A 26,865-nucleotide genomic window follows, 5' to 3' on the forward strand; every position below is an offset into this window, starting at 1 on the left:
GAATAAATTAGCGAAATAAACCTGTACTGACCTGTTTGACCTTCTTGTTCCATCTTCTTACTTTCTTCTCGGCTAATCTGTAAATGTCTGGCGTCTTTTACGTCCAGGGAAGGGCAATATAAATGTTGCTCATCCCGTTGCAACACAGTCCAGTTCAATACCCACCACAGAACGATCCGGTTCTACCACCTGAGAACATGCTGCTCAAGATCGCGTTGTGTTTGGTCGGTTTGATTTTAGCCCCAGCAGTGTTCGGTGCTGAAAGTTGTGAAAAACAAAATGCAGTGATTATTTCCAAGCTGAGCAGTGATGTGGCTTTTCTCGAGCAAGGGTAACGTAACGTTTGGAAATAAAATCTTAGTAATCTGCCAATGATTTAAAAATACTGGTTTCTCCTGTCCTGGATTGAAGATTTTTGGAGCTGTCTGCGAGCACAAAAGAAATGCTGTGGAGCACGATGCGCATGGAGATGCGACTGAATCAACTCAAGACAGAGCTGGAATTGCTGAAAAAATCCTCAACTTCAAGTACTGGTTCGACATCAGAAACGAGCTCAGTTGCCTCTTCTTCTTCTTCTTCTTCGGCGGGAGTGACAACGTCTAACAGTGGCTCCCCAAGCAGTTGCAGTTTGGAAAAACTGCTTCATGATCAGTTCAAGAATGTGCCCATAGAGATTAAAATTAATCAACCGAACAAGCACACTAGTATTAACTCAACTGAGGCAACTAATGAGGATCCTGAGGCGCTACTTTCGGACGGTAAGAAGCCCTGGTGTTAGTGTTCTACTGCTTTACTATATAAAATGCTTACGTCCCTTCCACAGGCGAGCTATCGACGTGTTCACAGGCCAATAAAACGGGCATCTATCGGGTCAAGATCAACGCTAACACTACAGAACGAGTGCTCTGCGATGCAGAGTTTGAAAAAGGTGGTTGGGTTGTAATACAGCATCGATTCAATGGCTCGGTAGACTTCTACCGTAAATGGACAGAGTATGAAAATGGCTTCGGAATGCTTTCGGGAGAGTTTTGGTTGGGAAACGAAAAGATCACAAAGGTAATAACTGGAGCGATATGAATTATGGAGTTTTCTATTATAATATGTTCTTTTTTGTTTATATTCTTAGCTCACCGCAGAGAAGCCTCGTGAGATCGCATTTGTGATGGAAGATTTTGACAATGTCCAAGCAATAGCAAAGTACAACGCGTTCCAGATGGGCAATAAGCTTGAAAAGTACAGTCTCAAAAGCTTAGGATCCATTAGCGGAAATGTCGGTGACTCACTGTCCCGCAACGTGGGCTCCAAGTTCAGCACCCACGATATGGACAACGACAAATCGTCCTCCCATTGCGCCCAGCTGTATCGTGGTGGATGGTGGTACGACGATTGCCATCTGGCGAACCTGAACGGAAAATACTTGAAAGGATCAACCTCGGAGTATGCGACATCGATGTGCTGGAGCTCGTTCAAGGGATTTCATTATTCGCTTAAAACATCTCGCATCATGGTGCGCTTCTGAAGTAATATGATATCAAATTTATGAAGAGCTTCTTAAGCATTGACTCATTTGCTGCAGGAACATGATGTTTGAAATACAATTTTATTTATAATCACTTGTTTTTTTTACATTCTACGTTTTATTTGACCAAAAAGTCTCTGAAGACAATATAAACAGTACGTTACTCTTAATTGAAAATTTTTAATTTCATTCCAATTTGTAAAACAATGTCCTACTCTTTAATATTAATTTTTTTATTTCTAATTTTATCTCAGCACGTGAAAACGACTGTTTTTAAATTTGTATATGAAGGTACTGCATGTCATGCCAGTGAACTCTGTAACCTTATTGTATAAACTAGGGTGGTTGTCGATTTGACAGCAACCCTTGTATTTTGTAGTGATGGAAAAATCCATTCTGCGATCCGGATTTGCAAATCCGAATCCTTGGAATTCTGTGCGTAATTCCTTGGACCATTGCAATGATCCAACCGGGGTAGTGATGCATCGAAGTATTACAATGATTATCATTTTTGGCAGAAATGTAAAATTTTATTTCATTGCATTGAAAGATTGCATCTGGCTTCTGGCAGCTTTATCCCTGCGTGCAAAATCGTCATGCTATCTCGTTTCGTTGTTAACAATTGGCAATCAGACAGAAAGAGAAAGCACAAGGATTTTGCACACTGGGACATGTCCAATCCATTATATGCAGCATTCGATTTGAGTAAACTGAAATCCATCACATTGTCTCTAGATCGATACGTGAGTAATTCGACTTACCTCATGTGTTGTTTGAATCACATCAAATGTAAATAATTTCAGGCTAATAATCGAATCAAATAGAGTCCAAAATAAATCAAATCTGGTTTGAATCCCTAATTGAATCAAATTTGATTCGAATCTTTCGAATCCGCCAAACGTCAAATCTTTGGATCTTCTGAATCCTGACTCTGCCAACACTATGCCAATCCCAACGGGGTTGTCGAAAAACAGTCGCGATTGTGGAGGGATTGGTTCGATTTCTTCTGCAAAAGGTTGGTTTCGGTGCGTGTTTCTTGTGGTAAAAACGATAACACCCCAGATGCGTTTGCTGCTGGCAGCGAAATCACGCAGTGATCCGGGTGCAAAGGGGGCAGTGTTTTGGCAGCTTGGTTTTACGCACTACAGTGTTGTGTTTATCGTCATCAGCGCAGGAACAAAAGTTTTGTGGCAAACGGAAGCGAAGAACGGACGGTGCTACGCGGTGCGTGACGATGCATGTAGAGTGTACGGTGGTCAGTTCTTGGTCATACCCGTGACCGTTTATTTTCGGGTCGGCCCGAAAATATGCAAATAATTTAATTATAACCCGGTTGTTTACGTGCACTGCCCGCATTCGATGGTGGTGCCTCGGGCATTCCTTCGCACAAGGGAGGCCGAATAGCAGCACATCGCGTGCGGGTGAGGCGATTCCTACAAGTCTGTTGTGTGTTCTAAGAAGAAGTCCTACGTACGTGTGACTTTGTTAGTGCACTTTGCACATCACACATGCTGCATGTTTGCCGTGAAACAATTCGTCATCGCAGTAATCCTCAGCCAACCGATGATCACATCACGGATGATCACGGCCTTGTACTAAGTGCACGTGTGTGTGCTGTGCGTGTGACCGAGCGTGTGTTGATGAACAAACACAACAAACCAGTGGGAGTTGAGGGTTGAAAGAAAAAGGATGTGGGGCGGCTGCGCGAATGCGAGGGGATCGTCCCTGACAGGCGCCTTGTTCTGCGGGTGTCGCTGACGTCGTCATTATCGTGTTGTTTTTTTCGCCATCTTCCATCGCCCTCGGTATTGCCAGGCAAGCACCCCGATGATCTCATACTTTTCGGAAATGTAATTTCGCCTCGCGGAACGGGTCACCAAACTGAACCAACGCCGACCAATGACCGAGTCATGTGTTGGCGGTGTTACCTAGTGTTTGTTTTTTTTTAACATACCTTTACTCTTCTTTCCGGAATGAAAGTTGTTGTGATGCTTTCCTGCCTCTTTTCTTTTCTTTCCATCGTTTTTCTCATTGCTGTCATATCCAAATGTAAAATTGTGCCCGCAGTAGGCGCAATCAATCCGCCCGAAAAGGCCAGCACATCTTCCAGCATTAGCCGTTATCAGGCGACCAGTTTATTGATTTGTTATCATCGACTGACAGCGCAACTTTCCCCACCCGTCTTTGCCCTCATCGCATCCTGTCCGCGAAGGTTTGTTTATCTTTGGCCAATGCTCGGCCCCAGTGGAGTGTAGGGGGGCTTACACGACGTGTTATCAATCGCGGATTTTTTTCGTTGCTTTGTGTGTGAAAACCAACCTACGTTTCCTACCGAGTGCCGGCTGCCACGAATGGAACAGAACGGAACAACGGGTCCGTGTGGAGATAACAAAATCGAACCACCAAAGTGTAGTGTCCGCGTGTCCGGCTCACGGTGATTCACGGGCACGGTTATCGTGCAGCATGAAGGAATCGTGTATATTTTTTCGCTGCACCCCATACGTGCTATCGGCCGGGAGGGCATTATCGCAAACGTCTGTTCGGGTGTGGTTTTTTCGAATGTAATTTACACGGCTGTTAATGTTCGGAAGTGGTTTACTGAAAAAAAAAACCGGGAAACAAAAATCAAGCCTGTATTGAAACTTCCAATATTCCTTCCCTCATGCCAAACATGGAAAACTAGTGCCCGTAGCAAATATTTCACCAACCAGTGTTTCCTCCCATTTCCCCAGCGGTGTAAAATTGTGCAGTAGTACCCAGGTGAAATCAAACGGTTAAGAGCATCGAGTAGCCCGGCTAAAGCGTGAGCGTAACCGGCAATTGGTTAGAAAGTGTTCGTTTAAATGCATCTAGTTCAGGCGGAAGCGCGGAGAACCCAATGAGCAGAAACATGAAGAGACAGCTGGAAAAGTTCAAAGAGGAGATCAAATCGAATCTTTCGCGGTAAGTACGGCGCCACCGGGAAAAGGTCCATCGATAGCAATGCCATTTTGGTAATTTTTTTAGGAGTTGATGGTTCGTAAATTATATCCCAAACATTTCCTTTCCCTTCCAAATGGTTTACAAGCATTCGATTTTTTATTGTCAAACTTGGTAGAATAATCGCACTTCATTTTCTACCGACAAGTTTCGCATACAAAACATCTTAACCCTTCAAGGCTCAGCGCTGCATTGTTCGTTGGAGTACTTGAAATCTTGGTCCTGTTATGCCATTTTTGACAGAGTACCTATTTAAAGTTAGTAAAATGAAGATGACAGTTTCCACGTTCCATAAAATTATACGGTATGAAATTTTAAATTCATCAACCGATCAAAGGCCAATGGAATATTTATAGTAAACATGGTACAACATGACGGAGTAACAACGTCAGCAGCTGTTATTTTTCGGTTCAACAAATAAAAAGCCTAAAAAGCTTAGAAAATATCACACAACGTTAATGTGTTTTTTCTTCATTACTAAAGTGTTTGGCAGCTAAGTGTTTGAAGAAATTTGAAAATAAAAAATAAATGATAAAGTCCATAAAATTTTTAGCTGTGCGATACTAAACGCTTAATAAAAATAATACACATATGGTGATATAAGAAATGATAAAAACACTTGGTGGTGTAAAAATTGAAAACGTTGTTCAATCTTGTTCACCAGCAAAATGTATTTTTTTTTAATTTTTGAAAGAGTCATTACCTTTAACACATCTATTACGATTGGAATAACAAGCTTGTTTAATGCAACGTTCTCTGTGAGCTTCATATTTTCGTATACTTGGAGCTTCATATTTCTGTTTGTTCTAAAATGTAACCTAAAATGATTGTTTGATAACCTTTTGGCATCACTCGTACCTTTGAGGGTTCGTTGTACTTCCGGAAAAGCCAAAAAGTATTACATCAGATACGGGAGCTCGGAGAAGAGGGTGTAAAATCTTTTGGCTTTATAGCATTTTACCTCACTTGAATCACAATTTAGCGATACACATCCGCACAGTCAGCTAAACATTTCTCTTCTTTCCGTCCAATCCACCTCTCTTCCTCCCAACGTTTGTCGCTGTTCGCGCTTTGCCTACCGTCTCGATGCAAATGAGGGCGTTTATCCACTTGCTCAAGCAGTTGCCCCAATCAATTCGGTTGTCGGTTGATCACCGCGAAACATGTCGTACAAAATGTGGCCGGCAAGAGAAAGGGGTGAGAGGCAACGAAGTGGTTTGGGCAGTGTGTTTGAATCACTTCTACTACCACCATCAACATCACCACCGTGTCGTCAGCGAGTATTGAACTTTTCACGGCCAAACGCAGCCGGACGCGGTCGTGCGGAAATTTTCCGATGCCAAGAAGGTGAAGGTAACACGGGCATCACGCTCGGCAGGTCCTTCCGTGTTACCCGCCCGCGGCTATGTGTGACCGGTTGTGACCATATGTTTCCTTTGGCAAAATACGTACATGCACACACGGAACAACGCGGACTCATCGCTAATAATTCTCATCATTCAAAATCATAAAACCCTCACCGGGTTGCCTCTTGTCCGACGGTCGGGTGGGGGTGAGGAATGTGGAATAAGAGTGGCCGCACGGGAACATCTTGGTTCTTCGTCGGACAACTCCCTCATCCTCCGTCGCCCTCCCCCACCGGCGTTCCGGAGGGCTGCATTTACTGGCGTATTTGTTTTGATTACCTCACACACACACACACACACCCTCTCTATGGCTCTTCACCAAGCACCCATGAAAACGGAGCTGGGTCTTGACTGATGGTTGATTACGGTTATGTGATAATATGCGCAGGTTTACCGTCCGCGCCATCCCACCTCCCCCTCCTTCACAACCGGTTGGATTTGGGAATAGGAAAACCCACCCAACGGAACCGGTCCACAAGTGGCCTCCGAGGCAATGGATCGGGCCGTCAAGAGCCGATAAAAGATGTTAGCAAAGCAAACAAAATGAGGTTTAGTACCGCCGAGGATCACTGTAAACTATTCGCTGTTTGTATTTTTATCAAGAAATTATCAAGAGTTGTTGATAACAGCCCTTTGGTTTACCCGTTTTCAATGTCACTTTTGCTGAAGCGGAAATGGGTTTCGCCCATTGCGTTCAGTACGGTTAAAGAGAGTCTTTCGCAAAAGAAATTTTAGATTTCAAGTTGATTCCAACTCGATGGCGAAGAACGGCTTCCTCCATCCACCAAAAACAGGAGCCAGCCAGTGCTAAAAGCTGTAGCTTGGTGGGCGAAAAGAAATACGAAGAAGATCACCCTTAGCGGGCGAAAAGCGGACCGGTGACCGCATGTCCATAGGCGCATGCAAAGCAGGAGCTCGCTGGAACCGAGAAAACCGGACGGTGACATGACGTGCCGCCGCACGATGCCTAACCCCGAGACGGCGAGAAACTTCGAGGTGATTGAATAATCTTCAAGGCCTTAATCCGACCGTTTGTCGGGGGATTGATAAGACACACGGGTCCTCCGGCACGTCGGACGGTTCGGACACTCCGGGGGACAATGTGATGGGTATTTGGGGGTGTAATTTTGTCAGAAATCACCCCAATATAGCCCTTTAATTCATCCCAGATTTTTTTTTTAAATAAAACCCTTGGATGACACTTTTCCCTTTCGAACGTTTATCTTCCTCGCAAGACCTTCCGATGGGATGCGGGGGGAGATCGATTGTGCCGTTGGTCACCGCCATCGATGGTAGATGGAATCTTATCTCAACGCCCAACCGGAGGTACTTATGTTCCCCCATGTGTAAATGTGCGCACCAAAGTATATTCGTATGGTGACAGAAAACGCCTGATAAGCGTAAATGACATCAATGACGTGTACGATGGAAGGCAGTTTTGGTCGCCGTCCGCGCGATATGATGGGATATTTTTGGCGCCCTGTTCAAGCTGCTGGGATATTTCGCCTCCCGGCAGATGGTTGAACATAAATTGAATCGATTCATTTATTGTTGCCCTATCGGCCAGCGATTAAGATATGACGGAGGGAGTGTTGATGTACATTTCGATCAAATCGGTAAAATGGGTTGAAAAAGCCGCAAATGTGCGAAGTGAAGGATTTTTAATGGGACCCTTTTGGTCACAGATTAATTTGGCTACAATTTTTTCGTTCAGACGCAATTTAGATTGTTACTATTTAAATTTTGCTGAAGTAATTCTAAATGATCCATTGGAAAAAGAGATCTCAACTAGTGTTGTGCTTTATGAATCCTTAGGCGATATTCATTCATGTGAATATTTCATCTAAAATTCATTCAGATTGATTCATCAATCGTTTCGGGTTCGATTTTTAGAACCTTTCATTGGCGTGGATCAAGCGGCCAAAAAAAAAGTGGGGCCTTTTCAGTTCAGTGTTCTGTTCTTTTATATTTTATGAACCTTTGGGATTCGTGCATCTCTCGTGGAAAGTGTCCACAGAAACAAAAACGAATTATAAGTTGATTTTCTAATAATTTTGTTAACATCTGTGTTGTTGTGTTCTACCATAAATTTATCATCGCTGGGAGTATCAACAGCTACCTTCTGAATTTTCCATCGAACAATCACTTTTTGGCATTAAACGTTGTCTGCAAAGCACATTTTGCTTCTCTATCATAAATGTTTACCTCAAATTCATCAAATGACTTACAATTTAGTAATCATCTTTAGTTATGTATTTACTCTAAGAAATCAGTTTTCGTAAACTATGCTATTTTATGAGCCGTAATGAGTACATTTGCAAACATTATAAAGCTCAATTGGGAAAGTGATTTTCTTTCAGTTTTCATAAATTTGGGGGAATGAAGGCATAAACCGTACGTCCGCACCTCTTGACTTCAATAAACCCGACCATTTACAATACGATGAGCAATTTCAAGCTCCAGCTGGGAAATGTTAAACAAACCGTGCGGTCGGTAGTAAAGTTGGCTCATACAAGCCGTGTAATTTCCCTCCGAAGAAAGAAAAAAACACCATCACATCTAAATCAGTTTAATATTGTATGACGAAAAGGGATCAACCTCCGCGGGCTAACTTTCTCAATTTACTGTTCAATTATTATGGGCCAACGGCGGCGATTCGATCACCTCACCGACGTTCAAGGTGACCACCGGCAAGGTTTCGGTTAAGCGGTGGGAAATTGGCGTTTCCTTTCGCTCCGGGCGCTCGGCTTCGAAACTGGCCGATTTTTTCGGGATGCTCCAGTTAGTTTCTCCCTTACCCGGTTTAGGTAGAAGGTGCCCGACCGAGGTGGTTTTCAAGGTTCCGATCCGTTCTGTCCCCGTTTTGCGTGTTGCCTACGGAAGAACCCGATTTTTCGCCGTCCACCCCGAGGCGGGTGTTCGTGCCGGGTATCGATTTGGCTCGGGAGTTTGGGAACAGTTTGGGGCAACTCGCCCGAACGAGGTGGGAATTCCGGCAAAACGGAAGAAAACCCACTGCAACATCCGGTAGGAGAGCGAACGAAGCAGAAGAAAAAAGAAGGCAACTTTTTGGGAAGAGCACCAACGGCGGTTCAGAACGGCTTTGTTCGGGATCCATCGAGACCGACCGTCTGGTTTGGCCGTGGGCCGGAAATGCGCTAGTGCCGTTAATTGCCGGGACTTAAGTGGAAGGTAGACTCGGTGCTCGCAAAATTCCTCCGCAACCCTCCGGCTTTGGTTTTGATCGACCGGGACCAACTGTGAAGCTGTCGGTAATAATTCAACGCGTTATTATTAGAACCACATACGAACTGGACGCGAGTGGCATGATGAGATGATCATGAGGAGGAAAGATTCATCCCGTTCCGTGTGCCGTCTGCCCGCGATTCGTTTTTCTTCCGTTTTGGGCGTGTGGTGGAGAGCAGTCGGCAAGTAATAGTAAAACAAAGAAAGAAGACACAAACACAACAGAGTTGCAGTTTGCACGCGCCGAAGTTACAGAGTTGGCAGTTGCCACACCTCGCAGGGACAAGAATGTCTGGAGTCTGTTGAAAGAATCTCGCTCTCGCACGTCGTCTACATTCCATTCCGCTTCGCCGGCAACGATGTTGCTTCGGGAAAGTCTTTGGATTGGAAGGCCGATTAGTTCACCGAAGTAACAAATTCTTTCACATTCTGGTCGAGTGTTGAACATTTAAACTGTTCAGTTCACAACTTTTTGTCTTTAAAGAGTCGCATAATGACGAATGAAAAGTCCTGGAAAGCAGCCGCAATGAATGTGTTTTCAATTGAAATGAGATGTAAAACATATATCTGAAACAAACAACAGAAACTCGATTGAAACTCATAATGGAACAAAACCAAATTTGGAAGAAATTATCGCAATGAATTTCCATGAACGGAACAGAGTGATAAACAAAATCAAACTGATTCGTGGAATCATAGAAAACCACTTACTTGTAATGATATTTGTGCAAAGAATAACCAATCATATCGAACGTTAAAAATAATAGGTTTTAATTAGAACAGAAGATCGTTTCTGCAAATAATAAAAGTTGATAGTTTTTTTTAAGGTTAAATGAGTTATATAGAAATATTCGAGCGAAATACAAAGTAAAGTCGTTTGTGTTCAGTTTCTTTTTTTTTACAGAAAAATAAAATGTCTGCCCTATTCCGCATCATATGCTTAAGCTATCCGACACCAGCAGATGGTTTATTTGAGTGAGTTAAGTTAGCTTTTTGATGGTTGATCAGTATTATTCAAATCATCTCTTTCTAGTTTCTAATTAGATAATCAAACACATTTTATCTACATTGCTTGCATTCAAAGCTGTTAATGGCTGTTTCAATTAATTCTTCTATGTTTTGCTGCACGCTTTTATGTAACCAAACGAACTGACACTCTAATTTTTGCATGATCACACGATCATCAACAGTGCGCGGGGATTACTTCACGCTCCGTGCCATTTTGCCTTTTCTGGCTAGTATTTCCCTCCTCTCAACCCCTTGCCGCGCCCGTCCCAGAAGTTGCCGGAGAAAACGCTACCGGAACCGTCCCGTCACGGATTGCCCGGGCCTTCCGAGTGACGCGATTTACGGGTGAACTTTTGCCTGTCGCATACAAAAGGCCGGGTTCGCGGACCGCACCATGAATAAGTAACGCGGATTTTTCCCTTCCTTTGCTGTCATTCGCCATTTTGTCTCTGTGCGCTCGGGAAAGAAAGGTCCCATCTCTCCCGTTTGGACGCGATTTTGCTGAATCGACCGTGGGTTGAGCGCGCGAGACCTTTACCGGTTTTCGGAGTACTGGGCCTTCCCGCTTCGCTTCCTCTCGATCCCGTGGCCTTTCTTCGGTGTCGCGGCGTACGCTGGAAGATCCCATCACGGCGTTGTGCCCACCCACCGGCGGCCGGTGGTGGGACGTTCCCGGGCGAATGGTTTCACCTAGTAGTGGGATTCGCGCAACCAGAATCAAGGATTAGTCACGAACCGGAAATGCTGGGGGGGGGGGGGAGCAAGACAAAAAAAAACAAAACAAAACAAAGCAAACCGAAGGGAGCCATGTTGGATGATGTGCGACCGACTGTATTATTTACTCGCTCGGTGTGTCGTTTTGTGCCAAAGCAGTCGCCAAATCTGTCAGCTCCACCAGACGCGCGGGATTGACTTTCGCTTTCGCGTTTTGTTGTGTGTTGCGTCGTATTTTCCCTGGCTCCCCCGAACGATGATGGCGGCCGGTCGGTGAATCAGTCCGCTTGTGGCGCTGCAGGCTCCGATGGACTGATTTTCTTTCTTTTTACCCCTCTTTGGGGGCCTTTTTACGGTGAGAACGGGGGGCTGAACATCCGCCGTTCGTAGCTGGAATTGGATTAGTTTAGGCGAGTTATTAAAGGCTTATGTTTTTCCATTTGGCATTTTACAGTTTCGACCAAATCTCTTTGCAGGTTTTTACTGTTGCCTTCGCCTCATCGAGGGGTTTTTGTTGAGCGCACACGACGCGGAAGCATTGGTAATTAGAGCTGGCAATTTATGGGCAAATTAATAAATCGATCTTGAATGGATTTTTATGGACAGTGAATGTGATTTGGCTCCGTTCCCCCCCCTTGGGAGTGATAAATGCAACTTTGTTGCCTTTAAACTTATTGATTTTCCATTTCGAGTGTTTCATTTGGAGCACGGGCCGATTGCCAGCGGCCAAAAATGGGCTCCGCGCACTCACCATTAATCATCCATCCACGATTTGCGGATCTCCCCATTTTAATTACCAAGCGCGCGCGTTCTGGTCTTTGTTTCGGGTCGCATCCAAGATTAATGGGCTATTTTTGGAGCGGGTTTTGCGAAAATGCTACCGACTCCGATTGCTGCCATGTGCGACGGCGCGAATATTTAGAACTTCCAGTTGTGGCACGGTTCCAGATTTAGGGAGACCGCTTCCCGCAGCGTGACTTCCGGTGGTCGGAACGGGAGACACGCAGGTGCGTTTCCATCCTGTGCGGTGAACGGGAAAATTGGCCATCGATCCCCCGGGTCGGGTCGGTTTGGGTCAGTACGGTGTCCGGGGAGGGATGAAGCGGAAAAGTTTGGCAAATATATGCCTTACCACTTGCGCCAGAACCGACCGACCCTTTTTTTCTGGGTCAGTGCAATAAAACGAGTGTTGAGTCCGTGTGTGTGGTGTGTGTTGGTCATACTTGCTAGACATCCCCTCCCCCCGAACCTTTTCGTCCCAGTGCGGCTCGGGTTCAGTGTGTCAACGTTTTCATGTGATCCCTTTTCCGGACGATGTCTATATGGTCGGGGTAGCGAAGGGATAATATTTGCTCAATTAACGAAATTGGCATTTGTGTGTCGCCGGGGATCGATGCTGTTGCGAATGGGATGCGATTGGGATTCGTGGCCAAGGGAAGGTTTCACTTCAACTTTGGATTGGAATTTTCCACCACGTTCGACCGTTGCGCTTTCTTATCGACACGTGCATTAAATAATCGAGTTTGATGTTGTTGTTTTGAAAACAAAATTCCCCATATCTAATTACATTTGGCGGGTGAAACTAAAAAAAAAAAGAACAAAAAACACACTGAAAGCACTTAATTATTATTGTTATTGCTATTAAACAAGTATGAACCCTAATTAAAATATCTTCAACCACTTTTAGAAGGAGAAACTCACCCCGATCACATTATCGCTCCGACGACCGCACAGCTTCGATCGATTGCTTGCTTACGCCATCCATGTTTTTGGGCCGATTACCTCCTCCGTGGTTTGGGCGAAGTGGAAGGAAAACTTTTACTTCTTATCGTCATCCCCGTGGGGCTAATGATTCAACCCACCCCCGCCCCGTGTAGCCGATGATGATGATGATGATAGTAATTGCGCACCCAAACGAAAGGAAACCACAGATCATTGATCCTCTTCGATATGCAAGAGTGGCGGTAATGAGATAAAGAAACAAATAGGAAATTGATAGGAAAAACCGGAGGAAACGAAAAACCGCCCCAAGCACACATACAAACATAGAGGGTTTCGACGGCACCCCGGTCTCTGGATTATTTTGGTGGCCGGCTCGGAAGCGCAGTTGAATTTTTCCGGCTGGGATGGCTGCACATGATTTTGTTACATATTTTCCTCTCCTGATGCGATGCTCAGCTCGATCTACGAAGGTGCTCGATCTTTTTTTCCGCCTCATCAGCACACAGCTGTTTGCGAACGTGTTGAGTTGAGGATGAGCCGACCGAACCGTTTTCATTTCGTTTCGTTCCGTTTCGTTATTATTTGTGTTGCTCAACACGATAAAGAGCTGAGACGGCACGGAGTTTGCCGGAGATCGCGAGCCGAGGGTGTCGATTCGACATTCGTGATGATGATGATGATGATGATGATGATGATGATGATGACTGTTGCCTTCCCCTTGCCGATTCGGGAGGCAAGAAAGATTATGCTTCTTTGCTCGCATCGCCCGGTTGTGCGCGAGTGCTTTTGATTTATACTTCCTCATGGTTGCCCGGTTCGCAAACGGATTCCATCCCTCCTACCCGGGTTTTTCCCCGCTCTGCCCATTGGATCGATAGTCGAGCATACTCCGCTTGATCCAGTTGTGCAGTTTTGTTTGCTCGCGGAACGCCTGGGCGAGCTGGGCTCAATTTGTGTAGAGTCTTTTCATCCATTTGCCTCGCATCTTCGTGTCGATTGTTTTCTTATGACTTCGATTCGTGCCTATTTCGCTTCCTTCCCCAACGTCTTGCTCTCAGTTTCAATCCGAAACTTTTCTTCGGGAGCATCGAAACCGAGTGTTTAATTTTTGTTAATAGCAATGTATTTCCTTGCGGCTCCCATCGTGTCCCACCTTTGTTGCGCCATTGCGAAAGGTGCCATTTTGCATCCATATAGTTCACTCCAGCGATGATCCGACGGAAAGTGTGTTTATTTCTGAGTGTATGTGTGTCTTTTTGTTTCCTTCCTCTCCTCAAGGGGTGAGGTTTTTCTTTCCAATTCACACCCCATTGTGGTGTCCATGGGCTCGTTTTTCTCTCGTCTCTATTTATTGTTTTCGCGCTTCGTGTGAAATCTATGCTTGCTAAATATTTGCCTCTTTGCTTTTAATACAGCCACCGGATTATCTCACCCCCTTGGCCGCCCTCCGGTCTCTTTGTGCACGGTGGATTTGTTTGGTGGGTGGCTTTGAAGGGTGAGATTGGAACAGAATAGCTGAAAGCTTATGCTTATGTCGGCAAGAATAAGTACTAATGAGCTATTTCAAAACCAATAGCAGGGCGTTGTTGGCTAGAGTCTGGTTTGTTTGGGGTGTGGCGCGGTTTTTTTTTTCCACAAAAGCATGCATTTTATTATGTACAGTTTTTTTTCTCTTCATGCTGAAATGTGTTAGCTCATGATTTGTGGAGCGAACTGTAAACAGTTCAGGGTCACTGCAATATATTATGAAACAATTTAGACTGAAAAACGGTGTTCCAAACGATCAACTCGGACATAAGGTCGGGGTTAAATTATATTTAAATTGTTCCCAGGAGCACGAGCCAAACCAATTAAAAAGCGTAATCCTACGAAAGTCCCGGACCGAATTGGAAAACGAATGCATTTTTGCATATTGAAAACAATTTATCTTCCCCAATGCAATATGTCATCACCACCACCTTTCGACTGTTGAGTCATGGTTCTCGGTAAAGGCCCTTTTTGTATGAATTACTTCTGTTTGTCTACCTCTGCTTGCTGAGAGGGAACAGAGGCAGATATTTTTCACATAATTCAGCTTTTCCCCCTTTTTTTTGGTTTCTCCAATGTTCATTCAGAGCTTCTGTGTCTGTGGCTGATGCAATCGAACGAATTAAATTGTTGCAGTTCCACTGGAAGCTAGCTCACAGAACGGAACGCAAATGCTTCTCCTCTGTTTTCCGTCACATGGTTGCGAAAAGCGTGGGGGAAGCTAAACTGCAGGGTTGCATTTCCTCACTACCGGAACGTTCGTGAGCTAGCAATGGCCGTTCGCTTGGGAGTGGAAATGATCGTTTTTCACAAGCACCACAACCACGCACATACACGTGTAGGGCAAGATGAAGCAATAATAAGTAATTTCCCAAATTATTCATAATCAAGGAAAGCATCCCTATCTTTGAAGTTTTTAATGTTGAAAATTTTATTGTTAACAATTTTAAATTTTTTTTAGCATATGCCAATGCTGCCCTTAATAATCTTGACACAGTTTAAACATGATTAATTTTTGTGATACTGTTACAAACACTTTCAACGGCGTGGAAATGGAAAAGAATTTTTAGGAAATGTTTGGCAAGAAGCAAAACCAAAAATTTACTCTTTTTTCCCGGTGCTTGTAACATAATAAAGTTTTTCCCGCTTTTTCACCCTATTTGTCAGTTTTTTTAACTCTAATCGTTCCCTTTTCATCCGACAGGTGCTGTTAGAGCGATTTCGGACTTATGGGTCCGAATTGTCTCTGACAAATACTTTATTGTAAATTCTGAGGGTTCAAATTAATTTTTTAATATAAAGTTTTGTTTTATCGGTTCAAAAGTTGTTTCTGATGATGAATTCAATAAACTGGGTATTTTTAAGGCAAACTAATTATGTTTTTATTGATCCCACATTCAATGTTTGTTATTTGACAAATGAGCAATTAAATTGTTGGTTGTGAAAAGCTAGAATATGTGCTGATATTTTTCAAATGACAAAATGTCACAAAGTTCATATTAGGTCAATAAAAAAAAACGTAGACGAGTCTTATGTTTTTGGAAATGGTAAAGTTTATGTTGCATCTATTAAAAACCTCATTAGGCCGTATTTGTTGTCTTATAATTTTTCAAATTATATTCAAGTGAATTTGCCCCACCGCTGCCTAGAGCCCTCCATTCTCCTATTTTTGTGCTTGTACGCGAAAAGGTGCATGATGGGCCATTTCTTTCCTCGGATCGGAGGAACGCCCGACACAAGACGGAAAAGCTCGGCAACGTTAATGACGTTCTCACGTCAGCTGGTGAAGCATGAAGGGGAGCAGAGACAATATCGTCTTTAAGACGCGACACCGCGATTCACTCTCGAGCGGAGGTCGGAGATGATTGTTGCATCGCAACATCCTCAAGGGTTTCGTCCGCAAGACAAGCCGTCTGGCGGGGGATTTTAATTGTTGTTTTACCCGCACACCGGTTTGCTGCAATTATTGTGTGGTCCGACGAGAGACGATCGTGTCTCGCTCGCTGCTGAAAGTTGACAATCACCAAGCGACGGAGTAGATACACCGGAGGAGTTGACTTGGCTGCTCGCTTGTTAGTCTAGGATAATTTATCGACTAGTACGTGACGCCGCTGCTTTGTCGGGCGATCTTCCTCCCGGTCGGCCCATTCCAAAGAAGTTCGAAGGGCAGACACGATGACACGATGAATGGGGGATCTATTTGCAGTGTATGATTACTAAGAAGTCAACAAACTGAACCAACTGAACCGCCTTGATATTTGCAAACATTGAGTGCCCCAAGTCACTTAGGCGAGTCACTCTGGTGGACACATAACGGTTTGGCAGCTTGCTGCTCGACTCTTGAGGCACCATGATATGGGTATTTTATTGCCACGCCTCTTTACCCCTACCCGGCGAGCGTGACTGATTGAATTGGTTCGAAGGCCATTGGCCAAATTTATCACGCATAAAAATGATAATAAAATATACAGCACGATCGGCCATGAATGTGTTTTGCCTCCCTTCCATCTCGGCGTCCAGCTGTTGGCGGGTCGTTGTATAAACAACCCAAGGTGTGTTTACGGTCGGTTAAATCATTGGCTTTTTTTAGAACATAGTATCACGACCGGCGGAAACGGTGGCAAAGGCACGCGAACCATGATGAAGTAGTTGGCTTTTTTCCCCTCCCCAACTGCTTGGGAAGATCATCTCACGTTGTTGTATCTTGTCCGTAACATAAATGCGGATGGCAGGCTAATGACATGCAACGGATGACCACATTTACATGCGATTACATCGGAGCGGGAAGGGAAGTTGGGCTTGTGTAAGAGAGTTAACCTTCATGTGTCGTGCTTTTTTTTTCTCCCTCCCCCCACCTTCTCCGTAGGTCCAGCAAGGCGGAGAAAAATGCTGACGGACTGCAGGAGATCGAGCGCGAAGTCGACCGGTACAAAGACGTCCTGCAGAATCTGAACAAGCGGATAGCGACGAACGTGTCCGCCGGCCAGCCACAGGATGCGGTGGTGCGCGAGAAGCGCTGCAAGAAGGTGCCCGAGTTCCAGCTCGGCCAGCTGATGGAGGAATCGGTCAAGGATCTGCCCGATGGGCTGCTGAGGAATGTGCTGGACACATGCGGTAAGGCAAAATGCGATCGATGGGATGCGTTCCACAGAAGACTTGTTCTTATCCATCTTCTTCTATTGCAGCACGCGTCGAGAAGCTGATAGCGACGGAGATAGTCAACAACGAGATGAACGTGGAGAACTCCGTCAACCAGAAGCTCAACAAACTGATCGAGACGCACTTGAGCCTGATCCAGAAGCAGAAGCGCGTCGTCACCAAGTGCCAGCAGGAGTACGAAGCGTCGCGGCAGAAGTATGATGTAAGTGCGAGCCTCACAACACAACACCCTGACTCATTCGCTGGCCGGCTCGGCGTTCGTTGTTGCGCACGCGAAATTGTGTGCGTCTCATCAAGTGGGTGGGGGAGGGAAAGCCATGTTGAATGCGGCTGGTGGAGGATGGGTAGAAGAAAGGGGAAACAATGTTATCTTCTTTCTCGTTTCCTATCCGAATACACTCGGAAGAGCGGCTGACACAGCTACACGTTGAATGCATTGGGCCCTCAGGGAAGAGTATAGTGGGGTCAAAATGCGCAAATGAAAATTAAACATTTTTAGTTGTCCCCTAGCTTATGTCAAACAACGCACAGAGAAAGAAATTTTGCTAACGGTTGGCCAAGCTTTGTTTGTTTTGAATGTGGGTGGTGAAAGGTTTGTTTTGAAAGGTGTTAATGATGTTTGTGCATAGAAAAAGTAGTTGGAAAAGTTGGAATGCATATCCACTTATTTTATGTATATTTTTCGTTTATATACATCCTTACGACATAGCTGTTATAGCTTCGAATCCCTGAGAAGAATTCCAATTCCAGTTGGGGATTTGAGTAACGGTGACTTTTTGACTAGCAGTTTATTATGACATTGGCGTTGGAATAATATTCATTTTAAGTACTATGCTCTAACAATGTTTCTTTTCTCATTTGCTTTGTAAGCAAGTATTCATCATAGCATCTTCTTCTTCTTCTTCTTCTTCTTCTTGGCGTAACGACCTCTTGGTCATGCCTGCCCGTTAAGGGCCTACGAGACTTGTTTCCCTGTCGAATCCACGCCGTCGAGGTGGTGAGCCCCGGCGCTCATGGGCCGATTTTCTAACCGGCGCTACCGCTCGGCTGTCGCGGACCCCCGTCATCATAGCATCAAATATTTTAAATAGTAGTTGAAACAATAGTTTAATAACTATTACTTTGACAAACAACATACGTAAAAGTAGCTGCAGGTGAAATCATCGATTCCAATCTCAAACTCAACTTCCCTCAAACAGTCCTCAAGTTACTCACGTTTACCCCGCCTTACTCTTCGTGGCTTAGCGCCGTAATCTTAACTCGCATTTATGTGGTTTTTTGCAACGTATGGTGATGTTTTGTTTGCAACGCAAACTAGCCTTCGTAGCGTTGGTGGCGCTTGGTAGTGTTATGATTCAACCATTCCCCACTGATGATGCATCAATTCATGAGCTGAGTGGTTTATCGTCCAGACAGGCATCGATCGGACGGTTGATCGCTTTTAACTCCCACGGCGAATCCCATAGGAATGGCGTCTTACTACTTACTGAACACTTTACTTACTTCGGTACGTTTTGTTTCGTTTGCTTTTAGTCGGCCCAGCGGAACAGCGATCAGGCGGGCAATCAGGCAAAGATCATCCAGCTGAAGGACGACCAGGAAGAGCTGCACACGAAGCTGGAGAAGGAACGGGATCTGTACGAGTCGTGCATGTACGATCTGCTGGCGGAGGAGGAAAACATTGCGCTGGTCGTCAAAGAGTACGTCAAGCACCAGGAGCTGTACTTTACCTCCGTCCTACGGGAGGTGCAGCACACGATGAGCAGTATGGATGGGTTGTTCCGTAAGTGTTCACACTTGGTTGTTCCCGTTCCCCTTTGGCGCGCCCGAAGCTTATCGATATTGATGGCGTTTCTCACTGCCCGCAATAGGTCGGAATAATAAGCAACTGTTCAACACATCCCTGCGGGATCATCTGAAGACGACGAATCGTAAGATCGCTTACGTGATCGAGCTGTGTGTGTGCACCCTGCTGGAGAAGGGTCTGTACGAGGAAGGGCTGTTGCGGGTTGGCTGTGGTAAGTTTCAGCTTTTTTGCTAACGTGTCCCGCGAAATGCTGCCACGCGCTGGCGTGTTTATGTTTGTAACGAACCCCGGGGTGACGAAAACGATGAACGACTCTCCCGTGCCGGTTTGTAAATTCATAACAAATGTAAATTCATTGCGATAAGGTTTGCTTACGGTCGACCAGGTTGGGCGGGCGTGACAAACGTTGAATACGGTTTATGTCGATCTATTTACTGTTGTTTCGAAAATCGAATAGTTTTTTTAAGAACCATTTCCCTATATGTTCATGGGGATTTTGTTCTTCTGTTACCGAATGTGTTGAATGGACCACATCGTGCATCCATGTTTGAATCATTATTTTGATGGATGCGGCGTTTTTGCTGACCGATTTTGTCTAATACAGATTTTTATAACAAAAATAATTTTTTTTACATAGATTGAGCAATAAACGAATATAATCAAAGAAACAAGAAATGATTCGATACGAATTTAATTGTTTTTTATATGAACTTTACTAGTTCGCTTCGGGCAACATTAGTTGAAGCTGTTGATTTCTGATTTTGAAGAAAATTTTATCAACGAAATTACATAAACATTTAAAAACGTATCGTTTGTAGAAATTTCTCGAAACAATTTTAAATGTGCGCACGTTACCGGATATGGGCATTATGAATCAGGTTCAAAAAACAAGACCTACAATCAAAAAAAGTTAAAAAAAAGTGTCAACACAAAAACAATATCAAAACGAAATAAAAAAACAACACAAGCAAAAGTAATGGTGAATTTTCTTTACATTGGTTTTTCGGATATCATGTTACACGATCACGGAAAAAAAGCTATTTAATATAAAGCATTCGTTATGTTCTAACTGAATCATTTAATAATTCTTTTCCCTTTCTCTCCTTTAACTTTGCTTTTAGCATCATCCAAACTGCGGCGTATGATATCCGCGATCAACGCAAACTACGTGTCCCCGCCGCTGGCCGACAAGTATTGCGATCCGCACGTGGTGGCCGGTGTGCTGAAAAACTACCTCCGCAGCCTGCCCGATCCGCTGCTGACGTACGAGTACTACCCAAAGTTCGTGCATGCGGCGCAAAAGGCGAACGAAACGCAACGCAAAGCGGCCATCCTGGACGTGATCAACCAGCTGCCGAAGGAGAACTACGACAACCTGCGCTACCTGACCAAGTTCCTGTCGTACCTGGCGGAGAAGAACCAGGAGAACAAGATGTCCACGCAGAACATCGCGATCGTGATGTCGCCCAATCTGCTCTGGTCGCCGAAGGAGGACGAAAACTACCTGGACAAGGTGAACACGACGGCGACGGTGAACACGATCGTCGAGGCACTGGTGGCCGATTGGTCGTTCTTCTTCGACGGTGAGGTGCAGTTCTATGTGAGCATGACGCGCGATGCGCTCTTTCCGGACAACGGCGGGTTTCCGTTCGACAAGGATCAACCGCCGGTGCGCAGTGTGTTGCATTGCCCGGCGGTGACGGCGGCGGCGGTGGGCAGTGGTGGTGATATGATGTCCCGATCGATGTTTGTCACCCCGGTCACGGGCGGTGGAGGAGGGTCGTCGACGTCGGCGGCGTCCACGATGGTTGGAGGTGGTAGTCAGGATGAGTTGCGCCTTGGCCGTGGTGAGGGTGGTGGAGGAGGAGGCGTTGGTGGTGGTGGAGGGGCAGCGGCCGGTATATCACATTCCCGCAGCAGCAGCCACGATACTAGTCTAATTCTAATCAATAGCAGTAGTAACAACAATAGCAGTAGTGGCAGCACCGATCAGCTGAAGAATCGCAGCCGATCGAACAGCTCGCTCTCGGATCATTCCAGTCCGCCGCAGGAGAACAGCCCCAAGCTGCCGGCCAGACGAAGGCACAACAAGCAGGTGGCCCCGACGCCCCCGAGCAATAACCACAACCATCATCACCAGCAGCCGGGCAAAGGGGCATCGAGGGAAGTGAACAACAAGCTGCAGGCGTCACACTACTTTCGGCAGTTGAGCAGCAGCACGGGGCCGGCCGGTGCCGGGAACCACCACCATCAGCATCAGCATCACACCACGGACGACGAGGGGTTCGCGTCGCTTCAGCATCACGCGTACAAACAGGCCCAGGCCGAGTACGAGCGGCAACCGATGCTTCGTGCCGAATCCCACGACAATCTGCTGAAGCTTAAGACGACCGAAAAGATCCCGCCCCCACGGCCCGCTGCCGTTAGTGCCGACAGTCAGGCGCTGGGCAAGATAAAGGCCAGTGTCATGAACAGCACCCAGCAACAGCAGCCGCACCAAAACAAGCAACCAAATGCGCCCAATTGTGATATCAACAACATTAGCAGTAGTAAGGAGAACAAGGAGAACAACAACCGGGCGGCCGCAGCCGGTGGAGGTCCATTTCCTCCACCGCCGAAACCGGTAGCACTCCCGCGGACAACCGTACCGATGGGGAAAGGTACCAACGGTGGCGGCACCGGCGGTGGTGGTCATTTCGATCATGAACCGTCTTCACCGGGGGGTGGCCTTGGTGAAGCGATGGGCAGTGTGACAATCCGGGAGAAACCCGTCATTCCCGAGCGGCCCGCCACGCTAATGCGTCCGATGAGTTTCAAAGGGTCCATTCCGGAAATTTCTCGCGCCCATGAGGCGGTCGTCGGTGGTGGCGGTGGTGGAAGCAACAACACGCTCGGTTCGGCAAGTTCCCTAAAAAAAGCGCAAAGTTTCCGTGGGGAATCGAACCGCGTGGCGTCGGGGGAGAAACTTTCCTCCACCAGCAACGCCGCGGAAGCCATCGTTGGGACGCTGGAACGGACACAGATCTACAACATCGACAAGCAGCAGGTCGCCTTTATCGATGTCGTTGAACGGTCGGATGAAGATGGCACGAAAACGACGAAGCACTCGACGGGTACGCGCAAGGACCGCCCAGAACCGTTGCCCACCGTTGTGAGCCATCTGTTGGATCCGAATTCTTCTTCGACCGCCTCCTCTTCCTCCGCAGCACCGCACGGTACGCCGCCGCTCGCGATGATGGAATCGACCGGTTCGCTCGGTAGCGACATTCAATCCCCAGTCAACCCGATGCCACCGCCTTCCGTTGGGGTCGGTAACAACAACACCACAACCACCACTAGTCTACAGCACGTACCACAGTCGCCGCGTGGCATCGATCAGAAGATCAAGCGACCGCAGGTTCCGGCACCGCCTCCACCGGTTGGGCGACCAAAATCTTCCGACTCGACCGACTTATAACAGTTCGGGGAGGTACTGATCTAGTAGAATGTTGCGGCTGAGCCTCTTGTCACTCACCCCCATTGATTCCTCCCTAAGTGGTGGTGTCGCTACGGCTTCGTTGTCGTTGCTAAATGTTTCAATGTTATTCGCTAGCGTATCGTGAAAGAAGGAAAACAGTGCACTTTTCTTTTCGAACTTGTTACACACGGAGCGGTTAACGAATCGAAGTAGCCCATTTAAAACGCTTCTGTATTTTGCATTATTCCATTATGTGCTTGACTTTTTGTCAGATCTTTTTGTTTCTCCTGAATAACAATTTCCCGTTTGACATCCGCTTTCCAATTCGATGCCCCCATTTATTCCCCAGCTTTTCTCCGAACACCCATTCGTTATTATTAAGTTCTCACCGGCGAGCGCTGTCTGGGGAAAGATAAACTTCACTGACCATATACGAATGAATTGATGATGAGTTTGACCTTCGAATCGCCTATTTCCACTGTTTCGGACCTTAATTCTTTTGCCCTAGAATCATTGAGATTGTGTTTTAATGGAGAGAGGGAGAGAAAGAGGAAAAGTTGAAAACAGGTGGATAAATCACATCACAAGAGGAATTAATAAAAGGAAGATCGTCACGCACACACACACACACACACATATACAGAGACACATTGTGGAGCCCCTTTCGGAAATGATTCGTTCCCTTACCCATTTCCTAACCCTGCCCCATCCTTAGGAATGGGTATTCGGTTTTGTTGAATATTTTTTAATTAATTTTACTTCTCGTCCTTCACATCTCCAACACTGTCGCTTTACGTCCCGGTGTTTTTTTCGAGTTCCGACTGAAATGTGTGTGGAACTATTTTCCAAAAGCTAACTGGCTTTCGGTTTGCGGCGTTTTGATCGCGCTGCACAAGAAATAAAGCAAACAAAAATAAACGAAAAAACCAGAAATCGCTGGCCAACGGGGAGAGGGAAAACATTCGCAAAATGCTTATTCACAAATTGAAATAAAATAGTGAAAAAAAAACCACACGATAAATGAAAAATGTAACTATTAACTTTGGGGTTTCCCCTTTCCGCGTGGTCGCCGGCATCCTCGTAAACCCATGGGGCGCATCGTCCCCGAGGGACATTACGTTGGCCTTCGGTTTCGTTCGCTTCACGGAAATGGGTTGCAATTGGCTACGTGCTTCTACTGTCCTTCTGGTCTTATTTTGATTAATGGCCCGTCTCACACACAAAAACACACATACACACAAACACACAGCCACACGTGCGCGCACGAACGAGGGTCGAAATAATTCTTTGAAAGGAAATTGAATCGAACGACGGAACGACGAATGAAATCGTAAACGTGGCATCTTTCGGTTAAAAGAACTGAAGTTCGCGATGGCGGTGCCTCCATTTGGGTCGTAAAAAGCGCGCGCCATTAAATGGAGGCTGCGGGGCAACCGTCTACCTCAATATGGCTCTGATCGCTTGTGGCCATGTGATCCTTTTTTCACTTTGGAGGTGCAGAAAAATACAAGAGAGTATCTGGTGTGGAAGTGGGAAAAGGATTTTCGGAACACTGATTGGGAGTTTCGCAAGGAATGACCGTGTCAGTCGTGGAGGAAAAACTCACTTTCCAACACACCAGTCAGTAATTGTTTAATTTACTTTTCCGCCCTCGGGAAAACGAAACGTAGTACAAGAACTATCTGGCGGAAAACAAAAAAGGGACGTAAATGCAGTGTCATTTAAACGATTGTATAAAATACTCCGCGTAACCTTCGACGGGTTTTGTTCTCGACTCGAACTAACGGAATGCCAACGGGGGAAGCCTTTGGGAAATGTGCTTAAATCACACCAATTTACGTGTCAAGCCAACATTACACGGTACTGCAGATGGAAAGTTAATGAAAAATGATGCTGTTTCTTCCCGGGTCAGGTCAGAAAATGGATTATGGCCAGTAATGCAGCGCCCTTGTTGATGCTGAGCAGGTGATTTATGGCATTTGAAAATTTTGTTTTAATCTTTCCTGTTTCCAATTGACAAAAATATTCAATTTATTTCTCAAAGCTTTTAACGCAAACTATATTTCACTAGTTCCTTCTATCGATTAAAAGCATATACAATAGGCCTTAAAAAGTTAAATGAATACTAAAGAACGTCACCAGTCTTCGGAGAAAACGAAAGTACAGTAATGTGAGATGAAAATGAAGCTCTATCGAAAGTTGCTGCTTCCACGTATGGAGTAAATGGTCAGGTTACGAATGATAGACAATTTTTGCATACCAATTTTCATACATTAAAAAATCCTTAACAACATTTCAATCACAAAACATATCACACGCTTTTGCTAGGATCAAATATTCACTCTAGTAGTTTCATAAAATGTTCCCTTAACGTGGCCTTGCGATACTCCTTAGAGTACCAACAGGGACATAGTTAAACTAGCTATGGTAAACTTTTTTTTCCAATCTGTCCCGTTGAAGTGTTCAAAATTTACTTCCATTTTGCAATTTGCGTTATTTCCGAGACATAAAGAGGCCTCACTATAAAGCAGTTATAAAGAAAGGTATCACGGAAAACGGGAAAAATCACGAGCAAAACAAAATATTTAGTTTAGTATTGTCTCAATTTTTGATTCAAAACTAGTCCGGTGGTTGACGGAAAATCACTTTGAAGGGTCTATCATGTGGAACCCTGAATAAATTTTAATCAACCGAAATATCTCTTTCAAGCCATTCAAAAAAGGTAAACGTTTTTTTACTGTAACTGTCAAAAACATTCCCACGCCGCGTTACATGGTTTGCTGTGACCTCTCTTTTTCCGATCTTGGATGGTGCTCAAAGGAATAGATAAACTTTTCTTTTAAAGAAATTAGTGAAAATTAATAAAAAAAACATCCAAAACTAAAAAACAAATGAATGATTCATAAAACCCAATGCTGGGTTATCTTTCATAGGATTTAAACGAACGCAATTGAACAAAAAGTCTACAAGGTACGTACAATAGATCCGTACCGGGGGCTTCTTGTTAGTGTCGTAGTGGTTAATTGCCTCCGAAGCCAAAGGACTAGTTCAAACATTGCATGGCTTAAAGCAAATCGGGTAAAATGTTTCATACAGAATTTGCAATTACAATGTTGCAGAGCAAGGCAGCACTTGTAAAGCTTGAGCAAAAGTAAGCGTTCCTTTTGAGATGGAATTACGAAGTGCTAAGGGATGGTAGGGCTACGCAGAAGGTTACTCGAAAGCACTCGCAAAGGCTGATTACGGCTGCAGCCGGCCGGAACGCGTAATCCATCCGGGAGATCGCAAACGTCACGTCGGCAAGAAGAAGATCACCCCAGCATGGGTGACGGGCCGGGGGGGTCTGGTACATAATTTACATCACAAATCAACATCATACCCGCCTGTTTGCAAAATGCTCGCCCATCCCAGCCAGCCCAAGCGCGAGGTGCATGTCCAGCGGCAGTTACAAATAGAAGCGAAAAATGAGAACCACCAAAAAGGGAGCAAAAAAAACCAGGGCGGGAAAATTGGAAAAGGTTCGTGGAAACGCTGCACCGCCGCTTGCGGTTCCTTTCATTTTCTCTCTCCCGTCCCGGGTTCGGCCAATTACTATCGGGCCATCGGGTGTGGAGCTAATTTGGAACTCATAGCGAATATGCACAAGGCCGGGCGCTGGAAGATGTGGGGGGAGGGTGGACTGTTTTTCCCAAAAAATATGGAGCTAGATGGACGGATGGAGGCGTTCTTTTTTTTTTGTTTGTTTAAATGTAGCACGTGGATGCGGCGGTGGTGACCCACTGGCGGCGTTCGGGTGTCACATCCGGAGTCGACCGATGACGGGGTGACGCACCGCGCCATTGCCCGAACACCCGTACGGGAGTAATTAGCATTTAAACAAAATCATCATCAATATTCATTAAAATTTGTTACTCTCGCAGCTAGCTCATAAAACGCGCGAACCGCAAGAACATCATCATGTCTGTCCGAGTCGCGAGTGGACCGTGGTGTACCCGGGCCGGGAGGAGCTTGTAAAGGGTGAGGTGAAATGAACCAAAAATTGGTTATCACGCGCGCGTGTGTATGTGCGTTTTTTTATCTTTATTTGCTGCATTATGCACGTGTCGCGTGTTCATGGGGTTCGAAATCTGTCTTTTTTTTCAAATTTGTTCTTTTAGCTCCGCGCAAAACGACGGGGGAAAATGGTGACCACAACCACCTGACGTTGACGTGGACGTAATAAGCTGCAGGCGGTGAAAACCGACTCGCCCCGTTTTTCCCTGCCCTCCCGGGCTCATTTCCATCGTCCGGCACCGACAAGCACCGCGCGTCATTATGCTTT

The 26,865-nt window shown here is 45.5% G+C and overlaps 2 protein-coding genes across 2 annotated transcripts; both read left to right on the top strand.

Moving 5' to 3' along the window:
• The first annotated feature begins 122 nt into the window (after window positions 1-122).
• LOC131264175 (techylectin-5A-like) lies at window positions 123-1,519 on the top strand. The gene is made up of 4 exons (XM_058266463.1): window positions 123-331; window positions 412-758; window positions 824-1,056; window positions 1,127-1,519. Exons 1-4 carry the CDS (start codon window positions 123-125, stop codon window positions 1,517-1,519), a joined length of 1,182 nt encoding a protein of 393 aa, XP_058122446.1.
• A 2,744-nt stretch (window positions 1,520-4,263) lies between these two features.
• On the top strand, window positions 4,264-23,559 carry LOC131267610 (SH3 domain-binding protein 1-like). The gene is made up of 6 exons (XM_058270527.1): window positions 4,264-4,462; window positions 16,988-17,235; window positions 17,307-17,482; window positions 18,814-19,063; window positions 19,152-19,298; window positions 20,209-23,559. The coding sequence occupies exons 1-6, from the start codon at window positions 4,398-4,400 to the stop codon at window positions 22,542-22,544; spliced, it is 3,222 nt and encodes a 1,073-aa protein (XP_058126510.1). The 5' UTR covers window positions 4,264-4,397; the 3' UTR covers window positions 22,545-23,559.
• The last annotated feature ends 3,306 nt before the right edge of the window (window positions 23,560-26,865 follow it).

This window comes from Anopheles coustani, chromosome 2 (assembly GCF_943734705.1).
Source record: "Anopheles coustani chromosome 2, idAnoCousDA_361_x.2, whole genome shotgun sequence".
Classification (NCBI taxonomy): Eukaryota; Metazoa; Arthropoda; class Insecta; order Diptera; family Culicidae; genus Anopheles; species Anopheles coustani.

What these genes read in the sequence shown, in the direction of transcription:
- LOC131264175 (XM_058266463.1), top strand. Translation starts at nt 123, where the DNA reads ATGTTGCTCATCCCGTTGCAACACAGTCCAGTTCAATACCCACCACAG. An exon ending in GTGGCTTTTCTCGAGCAAGG is followed by an intron (nt 332 to 411) that starts GTAACGTAACGT and finishes CCTGGATTGAAG; the next exon opens with ATTTTTGGAGCTGTCTGCGA. An exon ending in TGAGGCGCTACTTTCGGACG is followed by an intron (nt 759 to 823) that starts GTAAGAAGCCCT and finishes TCCCTTCCACAG; the next exon opens with GCGAGCTATCGACGTGTTCA.
- LOC131267610 (XM_058270527.1), top strand. Translation starts at nt 4,398, where the DNA reads ATGAGCAGAAACATGAAGAGACAGCTGGAAAAGTTCAAAGAGGAGATC. An exon ending in GAATGTGCTGGACACATGCG is followed by an intron (nt 17,236 to 17,306) that starts GTAAGGCAAAAT and finishes CTTCTATTGCAG; the next exon opens with CACGCGTCGAGAAGCTGATA. An exon ending in GCTGTTGCGGGTTGGCTGTG is followed by an intron (nt 19,299 to 20,208) that starts GTAAGTTTCAGC and finishes CTTTGCTTTTAG; the next exon opens with CATCATCCAAACTGCGGCGT.